General features: G+C 45.5%; 1 protein-coding gene across 2 annotated transcripts in view; it reads left to right on the top strand.

Annotated features, from left to right (window-relative positions):
* Window positions 1-2,355: 2,355 nt before the first annotated feature.
* Window positions 2,356-19,329, top strand: part of MACROH2A1 (macroH2A.1 histone) — a 105,964-nt gene continuing 88,990 nt past the window's right edge. For both annotated transcript variants that reach the window (XM_077266096.1, XM_077266095.1), the window contains exons 1-3: window positions 2,356-2,738; window positions 15,029-15,220; window positions 19,174-19,280. In XM_077266096.1, the coding sequence (XP_077122211.1) occupies window positions 15,049-15,220; window positions 19,174-19,280 (279 nt within the window). In that variant the 5' untranslated portion in view covers window positions 2,356-2,738; window positions 15,029-15,048. The remainder of the gene's footprint in view (window positions 2,739-15,028; window positions 15,221-19,173; window positions 19,281-19,329) is intronic.

The raw sequence follows: 19,329 nt of genomic DNA, 5'->3' as shown, positions 1-19,329 counted from the left end.
CCCGGGGCTGTGATGTGAGGTTGTAACACCGGCGCCCAGTCAGCGCTGCAGTCACTGTCTCCACCTTTGTATGAATTGAACATGAAGAGGAAGCCGGGGCTGCAGTTCAATCTGGACTTCCTCTTCAGCTTGTCCAAAGGTGGAGACAGTGACACCATTGCTGATTGGGTGCCGGCGTCACGTGTCATTCCACTGCATCACAGCCCTGGGACCGTGAGTGCAGACACCACAAGAACAGAATTGGCATGGGAGGTGAGTATAGGCTTTATTATTTTATCGGGCTAAAATATTTAGGTTAAGAAAGTCTTGTGCTAGTAGCAGACAACCCCTTTACGCCAACAGACAACCAATCATTCAAATGCAAAAGAACATGTGAATGCAATAAATATAGTGAATTCAATACAGAATAATTTATATGGCACTGTAAGGAATATGAGTAGGAATTCTAATACAAAATATCAATAAATAAGCCTAGTGTTGTTTCTATCATTGATCCATTCAGGTTGCTCAGTATTGGGTATAGAACGCCTCCATAAGTAACTGGGTTTTTTTTCGCCAGTCTCTGCCTCTACCTGGACGATTTACTCTCTCAATGCCAAAGGTGGTAAGACCCTGGGTATTTCCATTGTCTGTTCGCAAAAAATGTTTTGTTACCCCTGAATATATTTTATCTTTTACTATTGATATTTTGTAGATTTTTTTTAAATTTACAGATAGTGCATCCCACGTATTTGATGTTACACAAATTGCATTGTATGCAATATACAACATAATTAGGATTACAATAGATGAAAGAATGTTACAAGTATCAATGATATTTTGGGTTTTCTGTGCATATTGACATGTTACATTTCATGCCGACACATTTAATAAAAAAAAACCTTTGTTGGAAAGCCAAGCTTTCTCTAATTGAGGTTTATGATATATACTAGAAGGAAATATATTTCAAAGGGACCATACTCTCTATATATGTCCTGATTTAAAATATGGTCCTGAAGTATAATAGGGATATATTTCTCAATAATATTTTATGCTAGTAAATTGAAGACTATAAGGAGTGCTAAAAACAACGTTATATTTATTTCCTGTTGCCCTTTTGTGTTGGCGTTGACTTGTCATCTCCACTATGAGATAGACTTGCTGCCCGTCTTTCTGCGCCTCGGTAGGTTGTGTATGGTGCTCGCATTTCATTCATACCGAATTAATTCTTCATTTATTAACAATGCACAGATACAGTATGGAGGAGCGGGTTTTCATTTTGAAAACTTATTAGAAAACTGAGTCCTTAAAGTAGCGACAAAGTAAGTTGCTAAAGAAGTTTGGAGGTGGAAATCCACTGTCCAAACCGTGTGTTCTGTCATTGGTGAATACTGGATAGGCGTGATGGAGGACGTCTGAAAATGTGAGGAAACAATTCAAGATATAAAACAGCGACTTCTGGCATCTCCACATAAATCGTGGCACAGGCTTTCCCAGGAGACAGGCAAGTCGTGTTCCACGTCAGCGATCGGCCAAGAAACGTCGTGTTCGACTGTACAAAGTCACTCTTGTTCAGGAATAGAAAGGGCCTGATCAATAGAAATGAATTTTATTGCCGAATATTTTTGTTTGGGGACATTTGAATAGTTTGGGGTACAGTAACAAGCCACGAACATTACCGTTCCTCCTTCAGAACATACAGAGAGAAATTCAGGCTGCGACCACAGACATCCTGCGGAATACATCCAGTAATACAAAGCTAAATTAAAGTTTGGCAAGTAGGTACGGCCCTCCATGTGGCCCCTGTGGAAAACTAATTGGCCAATGGCCATCGCTGCTCTACATGGTGACCCCAGACAATATTACGCCCCACACTACCGGACATTAATAAGACCTTGCTGTGTTCTGATGACGATCTCCGCCCTTTGTATCCGGGGGCAGTCAGTGTAGTAACGTCATTATGGCGTCTGCTGAGACCCTACACCGGCACGGGTGATGAACAGTGGAGCAGAGACCTGGTGGCTCCCTGCTCCACCATTATATTCAGCTGGATCTGAGCTGAAGACACTATTAGCAGTGGAGCAGGCCGCAGACCTCGTGGGACAGACGGACAACCCCCCAAGACTATTGTCCCGCGGGATCGGGGACTGCACATGTCAGCCCACCCCGCCGTCCATATGGGGCCCAGCCCGTCCTCAGTCCCAACTGTCAGGCTCCCAGATTGGCAATATGTCACCCAGCCTATGGCTCCATGGTGGTCTCTACAGATGGGAATACCCTATCTCAGCTATACCTTAGGGGGTCTGCAGGAGCATGACTTCCTGCAGGGGCCCCCAGCAGGATTATATAGCAGCCTGCAGTTGGGAGGCGCCCCCTACAGGTCACTCCAACCAGCAGGGCTCCTACCACACAGGGAGCAGGACCCCAGCACACAGCTCTCACATGGAGGCGGCTGCGCCCTCAGACACCAGGCAGGACGTGCCGCCGGCCAATAGCACGGAACCTCGTGTGTTAGCAACAAGGGCTGTCCAATGGAGACTCGCGTTACATCGGCGCCGCTCAGCAGTGACGGACACACCGAGCGCTCCTCACCGTGGAACATTCCTGTCAGGCAGCAGCCGCCGCCTCACTGCACAGGACGAGATGGGATGTGACGCCGGGGGCCGCGGTGCATTGTGGGCGTGTGTGACAGCCGCTGCCTAGTCTTTCCAGTTCACACCGGGACTGAGCGCACAGACCGTGGACGCATTGCTGGAGCTGTGAGTACTGACATGTCAGTGTGCTGTGTGTAGGGGACGGCGACAAGTTGTCATGGTAACGCCCCTCAGTGCCTGACTACAGCGAGCTGTTCAGGGGCTGTCAGGTGTCTGCACCTTCCTGTGGGGAGAGGCGTTGTTCCACCAGCTGCACTTGTGCTAACTTCTCCTCACTTGTACTGTGCTATGTTAATATTTGTTATTATTGGTCACTTTCCATAACCTTATACTTCGGTAGGTTATCTGTCAAGCTGACAAGGGTGCCGACACTTCAGTCATAAAACAGCTGAACGGATCCGTCACATGTTGTAGATGGGAAGTGTCAGTCACATTACACCATGACTGATCGGTCACATGTAGAAGGGAAGTGTCAGTCACATTACACCATGACTGATCGGTCACATGTTGTAGAAGGGAAGTGTCAGTCACATTACACCATGACTGATCAGTCACATGTTGTAGAAGGGAAGTGTCAGTCACATTACACCGTGACTGATCAGTCACATGTTGTAGATGGGAAGTGTCAGTCACATTACACCGTGACTGATCAGTCACATGTAGAAGGGAAGTGTCAGTCAGATTACACCATGACTGATCGGTCACATGTTGTAGAAGGGAAGTGTCAGTCACATTACACCATGACTGATCAGTCACATGTAGAAGGGAAGTGTCAGTCACATTACACCATGACTGATCAGTCACATGTTGTAGAAGGGAAGTGTCAGTCAGATTACACCATGACTGATCAGTCACATGTAGAAGGGAAGTGTCAGTCACATTACACCGTGACTGATCGGTCACATGTTGTAGAAGGGAAGTGTCAGTCACATTACACCATGACTGATCAGTCACATGTAGAAGGGTAGTGTCAGTCACATTACACCATGACTGATCGGTCACATGTTGTAGAAGGGAAGTGTCAGTCACATTACACCATGACTGATCGGTCACATGTTGTAGAAGGGAAGTGTCAGTCAGATTACACCATGACTGATCCGTCACATGTTGTAGAAGGGAAGTGTCAGTCAGATTACACCATGACTGATCAGTCACATGTAGAAGGGAAGTGTCAGTCACATTACACCATGACTGATCAGTCACATGTTGTAGAAGGGAAGTGTCAGTCAGATTACACCATGAATGATCGGTCACATGTTGTAGAAGGGAAGTGTCAGTCAGATTACACCATGACTGATCAGTCACATGTTGTAGAAGGGAAGTGTCAGTCAGATTACACCATGACTGATCAGTCACATGTTGTAGAAGGGAAGTGTCAGTCAGATTACACCATGACTGATCCGTCACATGTTGTAGAAGGGAAGTGTCAGTCAGATTACACCGTGACTGATCCGTCACATGTTGTAGAAGGGAAGTGTCAGTCAGATTACACCATGACTGATCGGTCACATGTTGTAGAAGGGAAGTGTCAGTCAGATTACACCATGACTGATCCGTCACATGTTGTAGAAGGGAAGTGTCAGTCAGATTACACCATGACTGATCGGTCACATGTTGTAGAAGGGAAGTGTCAGTCACATTACACCATGACTGATCAGTCACATGTTGTAGAAGGGAAGTGTCAGTCACATTACACCATGACTGATCGGTCACATGTTGTAGAAGGGAAGTGTCAGTCACATTACACCATGACTGATCGGTCACATGTTGTAGAAGGGAAGTGTCAGTCACATTACACCATGACTGATCCGTCGCATGTTGTAGAAGGGAAGTGTCAGTTACATTACACCATGACTGATCGGTCACATGTTGTAGAAGGGAAGTGTCAGTCACATTACACCATGACTGATCCGTCACATGTTGTAGAAGGGAAGTGTCAGTCAGATTACACCGTGACTGATCCGTCACATGTTGTAGAAGAGATACAAGAGGTGTCAGTTAGAACTACACCAAGCCTAGTCAATGAAATGTTGTTGGATTACAAGAAGTGTTGGTCAGACTGCATCAGGACTGATCAGAGTGAGTGACACCAGTGTCTCAACAGTTTCTGTCACCTCCTTCATCAGTGGGCAGCACGGGTGTCACTCACTCTGCTTCTATTTTAGGTATTGATAAACCCGTTACAGCTGATAATAATTTTTTCCCTAGGTCAGTGAACTTCTACCTCTGTAGCATCCTAGCATAGAATACACAGATCTGTAGTCTCAGGCATAGAGAATACTGCAGTAATGTGTATATGAAGCTGTAACTTGGCAACAGGCATTTAAAGGGAATCTGTCACCAGGTTTTTATACCTTATGTGAGACTTACCTCATCTGAGTGCAGCAGTTTTGATGCAATCAATTTTTAGATGTAGCAGAGCTCAAAAGCTAATGCCACCCACACCACAGCTCTCTGTCTACATTATTTATTGACAGTAATCTGCTAATCAGAGCAGAGAGGGCAGAGTTGGACCAGGAGGCATGCGAGCTATATTCTGGGCTGTGATATGCTCCTGCTGATAAAAATTAATTGTATTGATACAGTAGCACACAGCCTAAGGCCAGTCTCACACTTCCAGATAATTCCGGTACCGGAAAAATCGGTACCGGAGTTATCCGTGTCCGTGTGCTCACGTGGCACATCAGTGTGGCACGCGTGCCGCCCGTGTGCCGACTGAGGACCACACGGCCCGTGCAGAAGGCAGCGCTAGAGTTAAGCGCTGTCCCCCCTGCGTGTGGTGCTGAAGCCGACATTCATTCCTTCTCCCCAGCAGCGTTCGCTGGAGAGAAGGAATGAAAAATCAAGGTTTTTTTTTGTGTGTGTTTAAAATATAGTTCGTGGTCACCTCCCGCCTCCCACCCCCTGTGCGCCTGCCCGCTTGCATTAAAATACCCAGCTCCCGCGATGCTTCCTCTTAGCGCCGGCAGCTTGTCCTGTGTGAGCGGTAACGTGGGACCACTCATTACAGTGATGAATATGCACATATTGATCACTGTAATGAGCGGGACCACGTGACCGCTCACACAGGACAGGCTGGCGGCGCTGAGAGGAGACATCGCGGGAGCTGGGTGAGTATTTTTCTGCAAGCGGCCGGGCGGCGCACTGGGGATGGGAGGCGGGAGGTCACCAGCAAACTTTATTTTTAACAAAAAAGAACAAAAACTTGATCTTTCATCTCTTCTCTCCTGCAGAGGAGAAGAGATGAATGCCGCCTCCAGCACCACACGCAGGGGGGACAGGGCTTACTGTAGCGCTGTCTCTCCTGTGGGCGGTACGTGCACACAGAGGAGAGTGCACACTGTTCTCCGTGTGCACGTGTGCAAGACGTATTGCTGTACGTGCTGCCGGAGATAAGCGGACATGTCTCCGTGTTTTCAACACGGACACACGGTCCGTGAAAACACGGAGACATGTGCATAGACCCATTCATTTGAATGGGTCTACGTGTGTCAGTGTCTCCGGTACATGAGAAAACTGTCAGTACACGTACCGGAGACACTGACGTGTGAAAGAGGCCTAAGCCTGCACTTCATGTAACCCTCAGATTTAAATAGCAAAAACCTGCAGTCAGATTCACTTTAAGACGATTGGGCCATGGATAATAGCTGCAAGTGAGTTTAACCAGCTGAATCTTAACAGTGTATACAGTGGGTACGGAAAGTATTCAGACCCCTTTAAATTTTTCACTCTTTATTTCATTGCAGCCATTTGGTAAATTCAAAAAGTTCATTTTTTTCTCATTAATGTACACTCTGCACCCCATTTTGATTGAAAAGAAACAAATGTAGGAATTTTTGCAAATTTACTAAAAAAGAAAAACTGAAATATCACATGGTCATAGGTATTCAGACCCTTTGCTCACACTCATATTTAAGTCACATGCTGTCCATTTCCTTGTGATCCTCCTTGAGATGGTTCTACTCCTTCATTGGAGGCCCGCTGTGTTTAATTAAACCGATATGACTTGATTTGGAAAGGCACACACCTGTCTATATAAGGCTATGTGCACACGTTGCAGATTTGACTGTGGAATTTTCTGTGCAGATTCTGCAATTCTTGGCTGAAAACGCAGGTCAGAATCTGCGCCTTTTTTGGTATGTGCACACGTTGCAGATTTTTGTGCGGATTTCTTCCTTTTTTTACCCCTGCAGATTTGTATTATGGATTGGGTGCAGAAACGCAGCAGATCTGAATTGACATGGTCCTTTTTTGAATCTGCTGCGCTTGCAGATTTTTCTGCACCATTAGCACAGCATTTTTTTTTGCCATTGATTTACATTGTACTGTAAATCACTTGCGGATCTGCAGTGTATCTGCATGGGAAATTATGCTGCAGATCTGCTGGAAATCTGCAACGTGTGCACATACCCTAAGACCTCACAGCGCACAGTGCATGTCAGACCAAATGAGAATTATGAGGTCAAAGGAACTGGCCCAGGAGCTCAGAGACAGAATTGTGGCAAGGCACAGATCTGACCAAGGTTACAACAGAATTTCTGCAGTACTCAAGGTTCCTAAGAGCACAGTGGCTGTTATGGACCTGGTGGTTAGGAGCACCCGGAATGACCTGATGAGTAAATTCAAAATCGGGACTAGCTCTGAGTAAGTGGGAACTCTGCTGACCGCAACCCTACTCCTATCACACACAACTAGAAATAGCCGTGGAGCGTACCTAACTCTCCCTAGACGCCTCTTCACAGCCTAAGAGCTAACTACACCTAAAGATAGAAATAGAAGCCTTACCTTGCCTCAGAGAAATTCTCCAAAGGTAAAGGCAGACCCCCACATATATTGACTGTGAGTTAAGAGGAAAGTCACAAACACAGGAATGAAACAGGTTTTAGCAAAGGAGGCCAGATTTCACTAAATAGTCAGAGGATAGAAAAGGGATCTATGCGGTCGGCACAAAAGACTACAAAAAACCACGCAGAGTAAGCAAAAAGACTCCCCACACCGACTCACGGTGTGGAGGTGCCACTCTGTACCCCAGAGCTTCCAGCTAGCAAGGGAATATCATGATAGCAAGCTGGACTAGAAATTAGCAGTAACAACAAATGAACTAGCAAAGACTTAGCTTCTGCTGGAGTAGACAGGTCCTCAGAGAAGTCCAAGAGAGATCTGAACCAATACTGAAACAATGACAGCTGGCGTGAAGTAACGATCTGAGTGGAGTTAAATATGGAAGCAGCATAGCAATAAACGAGAGCAGCTGATAAAGCCAACCTCAGTGACCAGCAGTTCCGCTCGAAGCCACCAGAGGGAGTCCAAGAGCAGAACCAACCAAAGTACCATTCATGACCACAGGAGGGAGTCCGAGAACAGAATTCACAACAAGTGGCCTACATAATCCTTAAATGGAAGAAGTTTAGGACCACCAAAAGTCTTCCTAGACCTGGCCGCCCAGCCAAACTGAGCAATCGTGGGAGAAGAGCCTCGGTGAGAGTGGTAAAGAAGAACCCCAAGATCACTGTGGGTGAGCTCCAGAGATTCAGTAGGGAGATGGGAGAAAGTTCCACAAAGTCAACTATCACTGCAGCCCTCCACCAGTCATGCCTTTATGGCAGAGTGGCCAGACGGAAGCCTCTCCTCAGTGCAAGACATATGAAAGCCCGCATAGTGTTTGCTAAAAAACACATGAAGGACTCCCAGACTATGACAAATAAGATTCTCTGGTCTGATAAGATGAAGATAGACCTTTTTGGTGATAATTCTGAGCGGCATGTGTGGAGAAAACCAGGCACTGCTCATAACATGCCCAATACAATCCCAACAGTGAAACATGGTGGTGGCAGCATCATGCTAAGGGGGTGTTTTGAAGGAAACATGAATGCGACCAAGTACAGAGATATCCTGGATGAAAAACTTCTTCCAGAGTGCTGTGGACCTCGGACTTGGCCGAAGGTTCACATTCCAACAAGACAATGACCCTAAGCACACAGCTAAAATCACAAAGGAGTGGCTTCAGAATAACTCTGTGGCCATTCTTGACTGGCCCAGCCAGAGCCCTGACCTAAACCCAATTGAGCATCTCTGGAGAGACCTGAAAATGGTTGTCCACCAACGTTCACCATCCAATCTGACGGAACTGGAGAGGATCTGCAAGGAAGAATGACAGAGGATTCCCAAATCCAGGTGTGAAAAACTTGTTGCATCATTCCCAAGAAGACTCATGGCTGTACTAGCACAAAATGGTGCTCTACTCAATACTGAGCAAAGGGTCTGAAAACTTATGACCATGTGATATTTCAGTTTTTCTTTTTTAATACATTTGCAAAAATTTCTACATTTCTGTTTTTTTCAGTCAAGATGGGGTGCAGAGTGTATATTAATGAGAAAAAAATGAACTTTTGTGAATTTACAAATGAAACAAAGAGTGAAAAATTTGTACCCTCTGTAGGTGTAAGACCTCTTTCACACTTCCGTTTTTTGCAATCCGTCGTTTTGAACAAAAAACGGATCCTGCAAATGTGCTCGCAGGATGCGTTTTTTGCCCATATTGCCCATAGACTTGTATTAGCGATGGATTGCCACACGTCACGTCCGTCATGCGACAGATCCATCGTGTTTTGACGGACCGTCGTCACAAAAAAAAGTTCATTGTAACTTTTTTTGTACGTCGCGTCCGCCATTTTCGACCGTGCATGCACGGCCGAAACTCAGCCCCCTCCTCCCCGGACTGCAGAATGGGCAGCGGAAATGTCGAAAAACTGCATCCGCTGCCCACGTCGTGCAGTAAATTCACAATGTCCGTCGGTACGGGTCCGTCCGTGAAAGAGGCCTAAGAACCCACCGCACATCACAATTTACTACGTAGCTACTGATTGGTCTGAGTGCCCATTCCGACTCCTGGGAATCTGTCACCCCCCAGGAAGTATATGACCTATGAATATGGGCATACAGGTGATAGAAATGTTAAACTAGTCCTACCTGTATGCCTCATATTAGCAGTCTTGTTAATAAATTGTATTTTATTTCTGTATGCTAATGATTTCTTCACGGCTCATGGGCGTGCGTGTCTGGAAGAAATCACTCCCTGCGGCCTTCGTTATCATACCAATCCCATCAGCGTCACAGTGCCCTGTGATGTGTAATGGTAGCCCTGGAATCCGGCACCTGCAGTCTGCAATAGAGCGATTATACCCACCTATTCCTTTGCAGTGACCTCCAGCGTGCGAGGCGATAATGTTCTCTCCCCACCATGCATACATGGGTGACAGGGGCATCAGGAACTCTATGGTTCCTAACTATGCAGGGAGGAAGGAAGTGGGGAGAGCACCCTATTTCCGCACATGTCGGCGCCTGCGCAGAAGAACGCTGAAGCCAGTGCCCATAGAAGGGCGGAATAGGTATGTATAATTACACTATTGCAGGGTGCAGGGGCGGGATTCCAGGACCACCATTAGGCTACTTTCACACTGGTCCGTCGGTACGGGCCGTCGCAATGCGTCTGGCCGACGTACCGACGGACGCTGTGAAATATCTGCAAGACATGGGCAGCGATGCAGTTTCACAACGCATCCACTGCCCATTCTGCAGTTGGGAGGAGGGGGGGAGTTTCGGCCTGCATGCGCGGGCGCATGCGCGGTCGAAAATGGTGGACGCGACGCACAAAAAAACATGGAACTTTTTTTGTGCCGACGGTCCGCCAAAACACGACGCATCCGTCGCACGACAGATGCGACGTGTGGCAATCCGTCGCAATGCGTCGCTAATGCAAGTCTATGGAGAAAAAACGCATCCTGCGGGCAACCAAAACGACGCATTGCGACGGACGTCACACAACGCTAGTGTGAGAGTAGTCTTACTCATCACAGGCCACTGTTGATGGGAGGGGAATGATATAATTAAGGCAGGAGGCAGAGATTTCTTGCAGGCACCGCACGCCCCTGAAGAGATCCTTAGTATACAGGAATAAAATACGATTTCTCAACAACAAGAACGGAGATATGACTTTATTTCCTTGAAACACCGCAATGATCCTGGCACTGGACTAGTCACGCCTATTCCTATGGTCCTGGCTTCACCCTGACCCATCCGAGGTGATTGACAAGTATCAAGTGTGTACATAGTGAGAGAAATGTATACATTGGGCAGGACCTGTCACCTAGAGCAGTGCTGGGAGGAGGCTTTTCAGCTGTAAAACATAGCTGGCTGGATTGTAGTCAGCTCTGAGTCCTGCTGCCTGTGTTTTGGGCACATAGGATGGAGTGAGACCTTCCCTTTCAGTAGTCCTCTAGCTTTTCCAGTAAGGCAGTGGTTTGCTATTACTTGGTGTAGTGTCAGTTGGAAAGCACACAACCTCTTTTTGTGGGTAGAGCAGTGGAAACTAGTCTGGATTGTTAATGCCATGTATTGGTAGGTTCACATCAGAACACCAAACCCTTCCCTAATAGTCACTGCAGAGCCCTGTCTCCAGTGGTCCCAACACCGTGCCCCTCTATCCATGAGCTGTCACAGTTTTCCTGAACTCCAGCAGTGGCCCTCTTACCTATTCCCGGCAATCGCACAAAGTTTACTATTCCTGAAATTGATTTTTCTAAGAGATCTGTGTGCAGGAGACCATCACAGAGCTTTGGTTATTTGGCACGTGGTGGGTTGTGCTCCCTTTGTTAAGAACTAGTTTGGGATTGCTTTTATTGATAACCCCCAAAATGGTATTAGAGCACAGAACAAATTGTGTCACAGGCAGCCTACTTTTTGTTTTTAAGATGAATACAACCTTATTTTGGGCTTAGTAATCTGGATAAGGCTGAATTAAGGCTATAATTGAGGTATTTTTGTATTGGATGTATATTTCAAGCGTCCCATAAAATAATGTATGCAGCTACTCATCATACTGTAGGTTTGATCACTGATTTTCATGCTTGTCTTCTGGCATGGGCTGTTCTGTGGTCTGCTAGGGTTTGTCATTCTGTACGCTGATAATGATATAGAAGCACGCTTGTTTGGACCAGGTTTGGTGCATAGAAAATCTATAGGCCTCTTACAGTATGCACTTGTGTGCGCTCTATGCAAATGTGCAAAGCAAATACACAGTGCAAACAAAGCCTATATCCTGGCCTACTCTCGTACTGGGCTTACTTACATCTAATAATCTTCATTCTGGGAACTAAAAATCACATATGTTCCATATTTGAAGTCCTCTGCGTTATGGTGAACAGAGTGTTAAAGATAAGTTGTATTATGACCCTGTGATAAATGGCATTATGACTTTATGGGGTTAAAGTCCAGTTGTATTTCTCTCTGTTGATATTAGCTTTCTGTTTTTGCATTAATATGTGATTCTATATATGTATGTATGTATGTGGATCGCCCCCAGTAGGGGCAATGGGGTACTCGGTACCGGGTCCTTCGGTTCGGGGAATGTCACGGTGGCCCGACCTGGTCCGTGGCCCTTTGAGGGACATCCAATAAAAGGGAAAGTTTGTATAATGTTCGTGACGCCACCTGTGGTATTCGGTCAGGGTGACCGACGCTGCTTAGGGGTCCGCTGGGGTGATGTGATGGCAGCTAGATAGTATACCTTCCCACAGGTGAAGTGTATCCCCAGGGCTTCCCAGAAGTGTAGATGGTGATGGTGGGTGATGTAAGGCACAGGGAATAACGAGGACACAAGGTTGCAGTCTCTTTACCTTTAAAGGTACCTTCACACTCAGTAACTTTACAACGAGAACAACAACGATCCGTGACGTTGCAGCGTCCTGGTTAACGATCCCGTTGTGTTTGACACGCAGCAGCGATCTGGATCCCGCTGTGATATCGCTGGTCGGAGCTAGAAGTCCAGAACTTTATTTGGTCGTCAGGTCGGCGTGTATCGTCGTGTTTGACAGCAAAAGCAACAATGCCAGCAATGTTTTACATGGAGCTAACAACCTGTGAGAACGATAAGTGAGTCACCGTTACGTAACAGGATCGCTCCTGCATTGTTCTGGAGCTGCTGTGTTTGACGTCTCTACAGCGACCTAAACAGCGACGCTGCAGCGATCGGCTCGTCTATATCGCTGCAGCGTCACTGAGTGTGACGGTACCTTTACTGAAGACTTCAGCATCCACAGTCTAAGGTACAGACCACAGGGTAGGCAGAGTCCAGCCGGTCTGAAGGCAAATCCAGAGTGCCCTTATCCAGGTGGAAATCAGTAGCCTTCCTCTAGCGCCTGTGTGTTGTAGTACCTCCCTGCTGAGCTTCTCGGTAAGGCTACTTTCACACTAGCGTCGGACGACGCACGACGAATTGCGTCGTTGCGACGTACCGACGCTAGCAGTGAATGTGCCGCACAACGGGGGCAGCGGATCCTGTTTTTCAACGCATCCGCTGCCCCATTGTGAGAGGCGGGGGCGGAGTTCCGGAAAAGACGGGAACGACGCACCAAAAAACGTTACAAGCAATGTTTTTTGGTGGCGACGGTCTGATGCAACACGACGCAACCGTTGCACGACGGTTGCGACGTGTGGCAATGCGTCGCGCTGCGTCGCTAATGCAAGTCAATGGAGAAAAAACGCATCCTGCAAGCACTTTTTCAGGATGCGTTTTTTCTACAAAATGACGCATAGCGACGTGCAGTGCACGATGCTAGTGTGAAAGTAGCCTTAGGTTCTCACAACCCTTGTGGATGTTCTAGATGTTATTTCTTCCTCTCTGTCCCCCAGATGGTATGGATAGGACAAACCCGTATGACTGATGGCCTGAGGCTTGTTTATAGGGACCCTAGAGACGCCCCGACCCCCACAAGTTGCCACCGTGTCTTCTTAGGTATTAAGGTCGGGCAGCCAACTGGGAATTGACTGTCCTGCCAGTCTCTGGAGCAAGGCTTGGAGACGGTTGCTCCCTCGGTGTTCCGGCCACCGGCTACGTGCCTCAGAAGGAGGCAGCCTATTTCAGGGCAGAACTCCTTCTGGTGATATCTCCTTGTGCTATGACTTCGTTTATCACCCTCTTCAACACAATTCTCTTTGTGTCCTTTCTTAGGATGCTGCCGCACGTGGGGCAGGCGCAGCTCCGTGTCTTTCTGTCTTGCTAGGCCTCTGACAGGATCCGATGTTCCTCCTTCCCCCCTGTCTGCCTGACAGGTGTTGCCTGGGCGAAGCCCGGCCAGCTTCTCTCTAACCTTCTATCCAGCCCACCAGTTTTACCCTTCTGTGAGGAGTGCCCTAGTAGATAGGAGCAAGGCTCCCCCTGGTGGTCTGGAGTGTGAAGTGTGGTGTATGGTTTGTGATACCTGGTAGGAAGATCTCCTTTATTGCCATCAGACGTAATATCACTCCCCCTGGTGGAAGAATGACATCACTGCAACGACCAGGACTCTTGGGCGCTGCATATGTATGTATGTATATATATATATATATATATATATATATATATATATATATATGTATGTACACACACACACACACACACACACACACACACACACACACACACACACACACACACACACACACTACCCTACAGACGAAAAGTTTGGACACACCTCATTTAAAGATTTTTCTGTATTTCCGTGACTTTGAAAATTGTACATTCACACTGAAGGCATCAAAACTATGAATTAACACATGTGGGATTACATACTTAAGAAAAAAGTGTGAAACAACTGAAATTATGTCTTATATTCTATGTTCTTCAAAGTAGCCACCTTTTGCTTTGATGACTGCTTTGCACACTCTTGGCATTCCAAGGACCTTGGAACAAGCGGTGGACACCGCGTTCTGGACTCACATCACTTCCACTCTCCGGCAGGGACTTCAAGTCTGGTCCACCTTTGGATCCATTTTGTAATTTACATGCACATATGATACTACTCTAACCCCTGAAGAGGATTCCTTTCAACTATATTTGCTACCTAGGACTTTAGGATATATCCTATTACCCAGACGAGAAGCATTACGATCTGACCCTTTCTACCACATTATTCTCAGCCACACTACTATATGGGATCCATGTTTAGGACCTCACTCTGACCTTGAGCCACACACAAATAGTGTTTTCAAAATACTAAGTACACTGAAGAAGGTCAATGTCACTGACCGAAACGTTTGTTGTACAAGTGGCTGCCATTAAAATTTTCATATCATTGAAAGTTGAGTGCCAAAGTTTACTTCATATAGAATTGTAAAATTGGCCTGGTCAGGAAGGTGAAGACAGGTTTGGGGGCAAAGTGGTTAAAATAAAATTATTATTTTTTTCTTCCAAATTTCCTTAATTCCTGTGACGCACCCCAAGAGTTAATAAACTTCTTGATTGTGGTTTTTTTTTAGCACTATGAGGGGTGCAGTTTTTAGAATGGTGTTATTTTGGGGTATTTTCTGTCATATACAGAAATTGCTGTTCATCTTCTAACCCTTTTATCCTTTTAAAGTTATATAGCACACAGTCAAGATGTCAAGCAGAGGTGGAAAAAAGAAGACCACGAAGACCTCAAGGTCTACAAAGGCAGGCGTCATATTCCCAGTGGGAAGAATGTTGCGTTACATTAAGAGAGGACATCCCAAATACCGAATTGGAGTTGGAGCACCTGTTTATATGGCTGCAGTGCTGGAGTATCTGACTGGTGAGCTTGATTTTATGTGATATATTAAATGCTACTCCTACGTGTCTAGAGATGAAGTAATTGACTTGGTCACGTCTATGTCTGATCTGTTTCATAAAAGGGAAACCGAGAAGCCTCGTGGTGTGAGCACGACGTCGATTCCAAGCGGAACCCGTCTGAATAAAATTCAAAAATAATTCCAGAAGACATGAACGTATGCACAGCAATGTAAAAATTATTTACTGTATACCATATTTTGCGGACTATAAGACGCACTGGACCATAAGATGCACACCAAATTTTGGAGAGGAAAATGGGAAAACTAATTTTTCAAATAAAATAATGGTGCGTCTTTTACTCCGACTTTATGGTAGCGTACTGTGGGGGGCGGTTTGCGTTGGAGCAGGGACATAGGAGGCAGGGTCACTGCTTTAGGAGGAAGACTGCGGTAGGAGTGGGGAGATGCTGTGGGTCCCGTGCTGGTAAGAGGGATTGTCCCAGCAGTGTGAGGCTGCTGGCCTGGGCTTTTATAAAATGTCGGCGTTGAGCGGAGTTCCCTTCCTATTGATTTCCCTGCTGTTGGCTTCGTGAAAATGGCTGCTGAAGGCAGAGCATGCTCAGAGTGAGATCTTGGGAGCCGAGATTTCGTCTTTTGAGAGCTCAGTCTGCGCATGTGCTGCCTTTGGCTGCCATTTTCCAGAAGTCCACCCAGGGAAACCAATGGGAAGGGAACTCCGCTCACTGCTGACAATTTATGAAAGCCCAGGACACGCACAGTGAGGACACCGCAGCATTGCCCCACTATTGTCACCGCCGCCGGCTTCCTGCAGCAGCGACCCTGTATCCTTTGACTCCGTAACACTGCAGCTCGTAAGCTACATTTCGATTATAAGACACCCTCCCCATTTTCTGCTCAAATTTGGAGGAAAAAAGTGCGTCTTATTATCCGAAAAATATGGTATATGTGCTGTGTATTGTAACAGAAAAAAGCCACCATTTCCGTTGTTCTGTCGGCTTAGCTTGGGAGCCACCAGCATTGAATATATGCAGCAGAATGAAAAAAAAACCACAAATGGCAAAGTTGCCGCAAAAACGTCCAAAAAGATGTCAGAAAAGGCATTTAAGGAAAATTTCCTCCTGTGTTTTCCTGATACGTACAGCAAAAGTGCTGCAGGTACACTGGTGTCTGAAAGATGCTTTGTGCACATACCCTAAGATCACCAAATTGATACAGTTGCTGGATAGGTTACTATAAGTAAAATGTAAATTTTCCTTCCTGGCCTGAAATAGATATAGACATACTGAACAAATTTCAATCTAGCCATGCGTGTAGCTTTAGACAGGTAATAATTTAAAACATTGGCACACTTATTAGAAATCACCTTTCCATTAGTGCACTTATGGGATAAAACCCCTCCATTGGTGCACTTAATAGAAATCACCTCTCCCTTGTGCACTTATTGGAAATCACCTCTCCAGTGGTGCACTTAGTGGAAATTACCTCTCCATTGGTGCTCTTATTAGAAATCACCTCTCCATTGGTGCTCTTATTGAAATCACCTCTCTATTGGTGCACTTATTAGAAATCACCCCCCCATTGATGCACTGATTATAAATCACCCCCCATTGGTGCACTTCTTAGAAATCACCTCTCCATTGGTGCACTTATTGGAAATCACCTCTCCATTGGTGCACTTATTAGAAATCGCCTCTCCATTAGTGCACTTATTAGAAATCACCTTTCCATTGGTGCACTTATTAGAAATCACCTCTCCATTGGTGCACTTATTAGAAATCACCTCTCCATTAGTGCACTTATTGGAAATCACCTCTCCAGTGGTGCACTTAGTGGAAATTACCTCTCCATTGGTGCTCTTATTGGAAATCACCCCCATTGGTGCACTTATTAGAAATCACCTCTCCATTGGTGCTCTTATTGAAATCACCTCTCTATTGGTGCACTTATTAGAAATCACCCCCCCCCCCCATTGGTGCACTGATTAGAAATCACCCCCCATTGGTGCACTTCTTAGAAATCACCTCTCCATTAGTGCACTTATTAGAAATCACCTTTCCATTGGTGCACTTATTAGAAATCACCTCTCCATTGGTGCACTTATTAGAAATCAACCTTCCATTGGTGCACTTATTAGAAATCACCTCTCTATTGGTGCACTTATTAGAAATCACCCTTCCATTGGTGCACTTATTAGAAATCACCTCTCCATTGGTGCACTTATTAGAAATCACCCTTCCATTGGTGCACTTATTAGAAATCACCCTTCCATTGGTGCACTTATTAGAAATCACCTTTCCATTGGTGCACTTATTAGAAATCACCTCTCCATTGGTGCACTTATTAGAAATCACCCCTCCATTGGTGCACTTATTAGAAATCACCTTTCCATTGGTGCACTTATTAGAAATCACCTCTCCATTGGTGCACTTATTAGAAATCACCCCTCCATTGGTGCACTTATTAGAAATCACCTTTCCATTGGTGCACTTATTAGAAATCACCTCTCCATTGGTGCACTTATTAGAAATCAACCTTCCATTGGTGCACTTATTAGAAATCACCTCTCTATTGGTGCACTTATTAGAAATCACCCTTCCATTGGTGCACTTATTAGAAATCACCTCTCCATTGGTGCACTTATTAGAAATCACCCTTCCATTGGTGCACTTATTAGAAATCACCCTTCCATTGGTGCACTTATTAGAAATCACCTTTCCATTGGTGCACTTATTAGAAATCACCCTTCCATTGGTGCACTTATTAGAAATCACCCTTCCATTGGTGCACTTATTAGAAATCACCTCTCCATTGGTGCACTTATTAGAAAATAAACCTTCCATTGGTGCACTTATTAGAAATCACCTCTCTATTGGTGCACTTATTAGAAATCACCCTTCTATTGGTGCACTTATTAGAAATCACCTCTCCATTGGTGCACTTATTAGAAATCACCCTTCCATTGGTGCACTTATTAGAAATCACCCTTCCATTGGTGCACTTATTAGAAATCACCTTTCCATTGGTGCACTTATTAGAAATCACCTCTCCATTGGTGCACTTATTAGAAATCACCCCTCCATTGGTGCACTTATTAGAAATCACCTCTCCATTGGTGCACTTATTAGAAATCACCCTTCCATTGGTGCACTTATTAGAAATCACCTTTCCATTGGTGCACTTATTAGAAATCACCTCTCCATTGGTGCACTTATTAGAAATCACCCTTCCATTGGTGCACTTATTAGAAATCACCTTTCCATTGGTGCACTTATTAGAAATCACCTCTCCATTGGTGCACTTATTAGAAATCACCCCTCCATTGGTGCACTTATTAGAAATCACCTTTCCATTGGTGCACTTATTAGAAATCACCTCTCCATTGGTGCACTTATTAGAAATCACCCCTCCATTGGTGCACTTATTAGAAATCACCCTTCCATTGGTGCACTTATTAGAAATCACCTCTCCATTGGTGCACTTATTAGAAATCACCTTTCCATTGGTGCACTTATTAGAAATCACCTTTCCATTGGTGCACTTATTAGAAATCACCTTTCCATTGGTGCACTTATTGGAAATCACCCCCATTGGTGCACTTATTAGAATTCACCTCTCAATTGGTGAACTTATTGGAAATCGCGCACCATTAGTGTACGTATTAGAAATCACATCTCTATTGGAGCACTTATTGGAAATCACCTTTCCATTTGTGCACTTGTTAGAAATCACCCCCCCCCATTGGTGCACTTATTGGAAATCACCCCCTATTGGCACACTTATTAGAAATCACCCCTCCATTGGTGCACTTATTGGAAATCACCCCCCATTGGTGCACTTATTAGAAACCACTCCCCATTGGTGCACTTATTAGAAATCACCTCCCCATTGGTGCACTTATTGGATGTAGACAGGTGCTGTTCTGATGGTGCTTATATGTATCCTTTTTGTTTTTCAGCGGAGATACTGGAATTGGCTGGAAATGCTGCCAGAGATAATAAAAAGGGAAGAGTCACCCCCAGACACATCCTCCTGGCAATAGCAAATGATGAAGAATTGAATCAGGTGAGTAACGACCAAAGTAACACCTGTGCACATTGTACATACATGTGCA

This window comes from Ranitomeya variabilis, chromosome 5 (assembly GCF_051348905.1).
Source record: "Ranitomeya variabilis isolate aRanVar5 chromosome 5, aRanVar5.hap1, whole genome shotgun sequence".
NCBI lineage: Eukaryota > Metazoa > Chordata > Amphibia > Anura > Dendrobatidae > Ranitomeya > Ranitomeya variabilis.
Note: the sequence above shows the minus strand (reverse complement) of the source record. Positions and strands in the feature narration are given on the sequence as shown.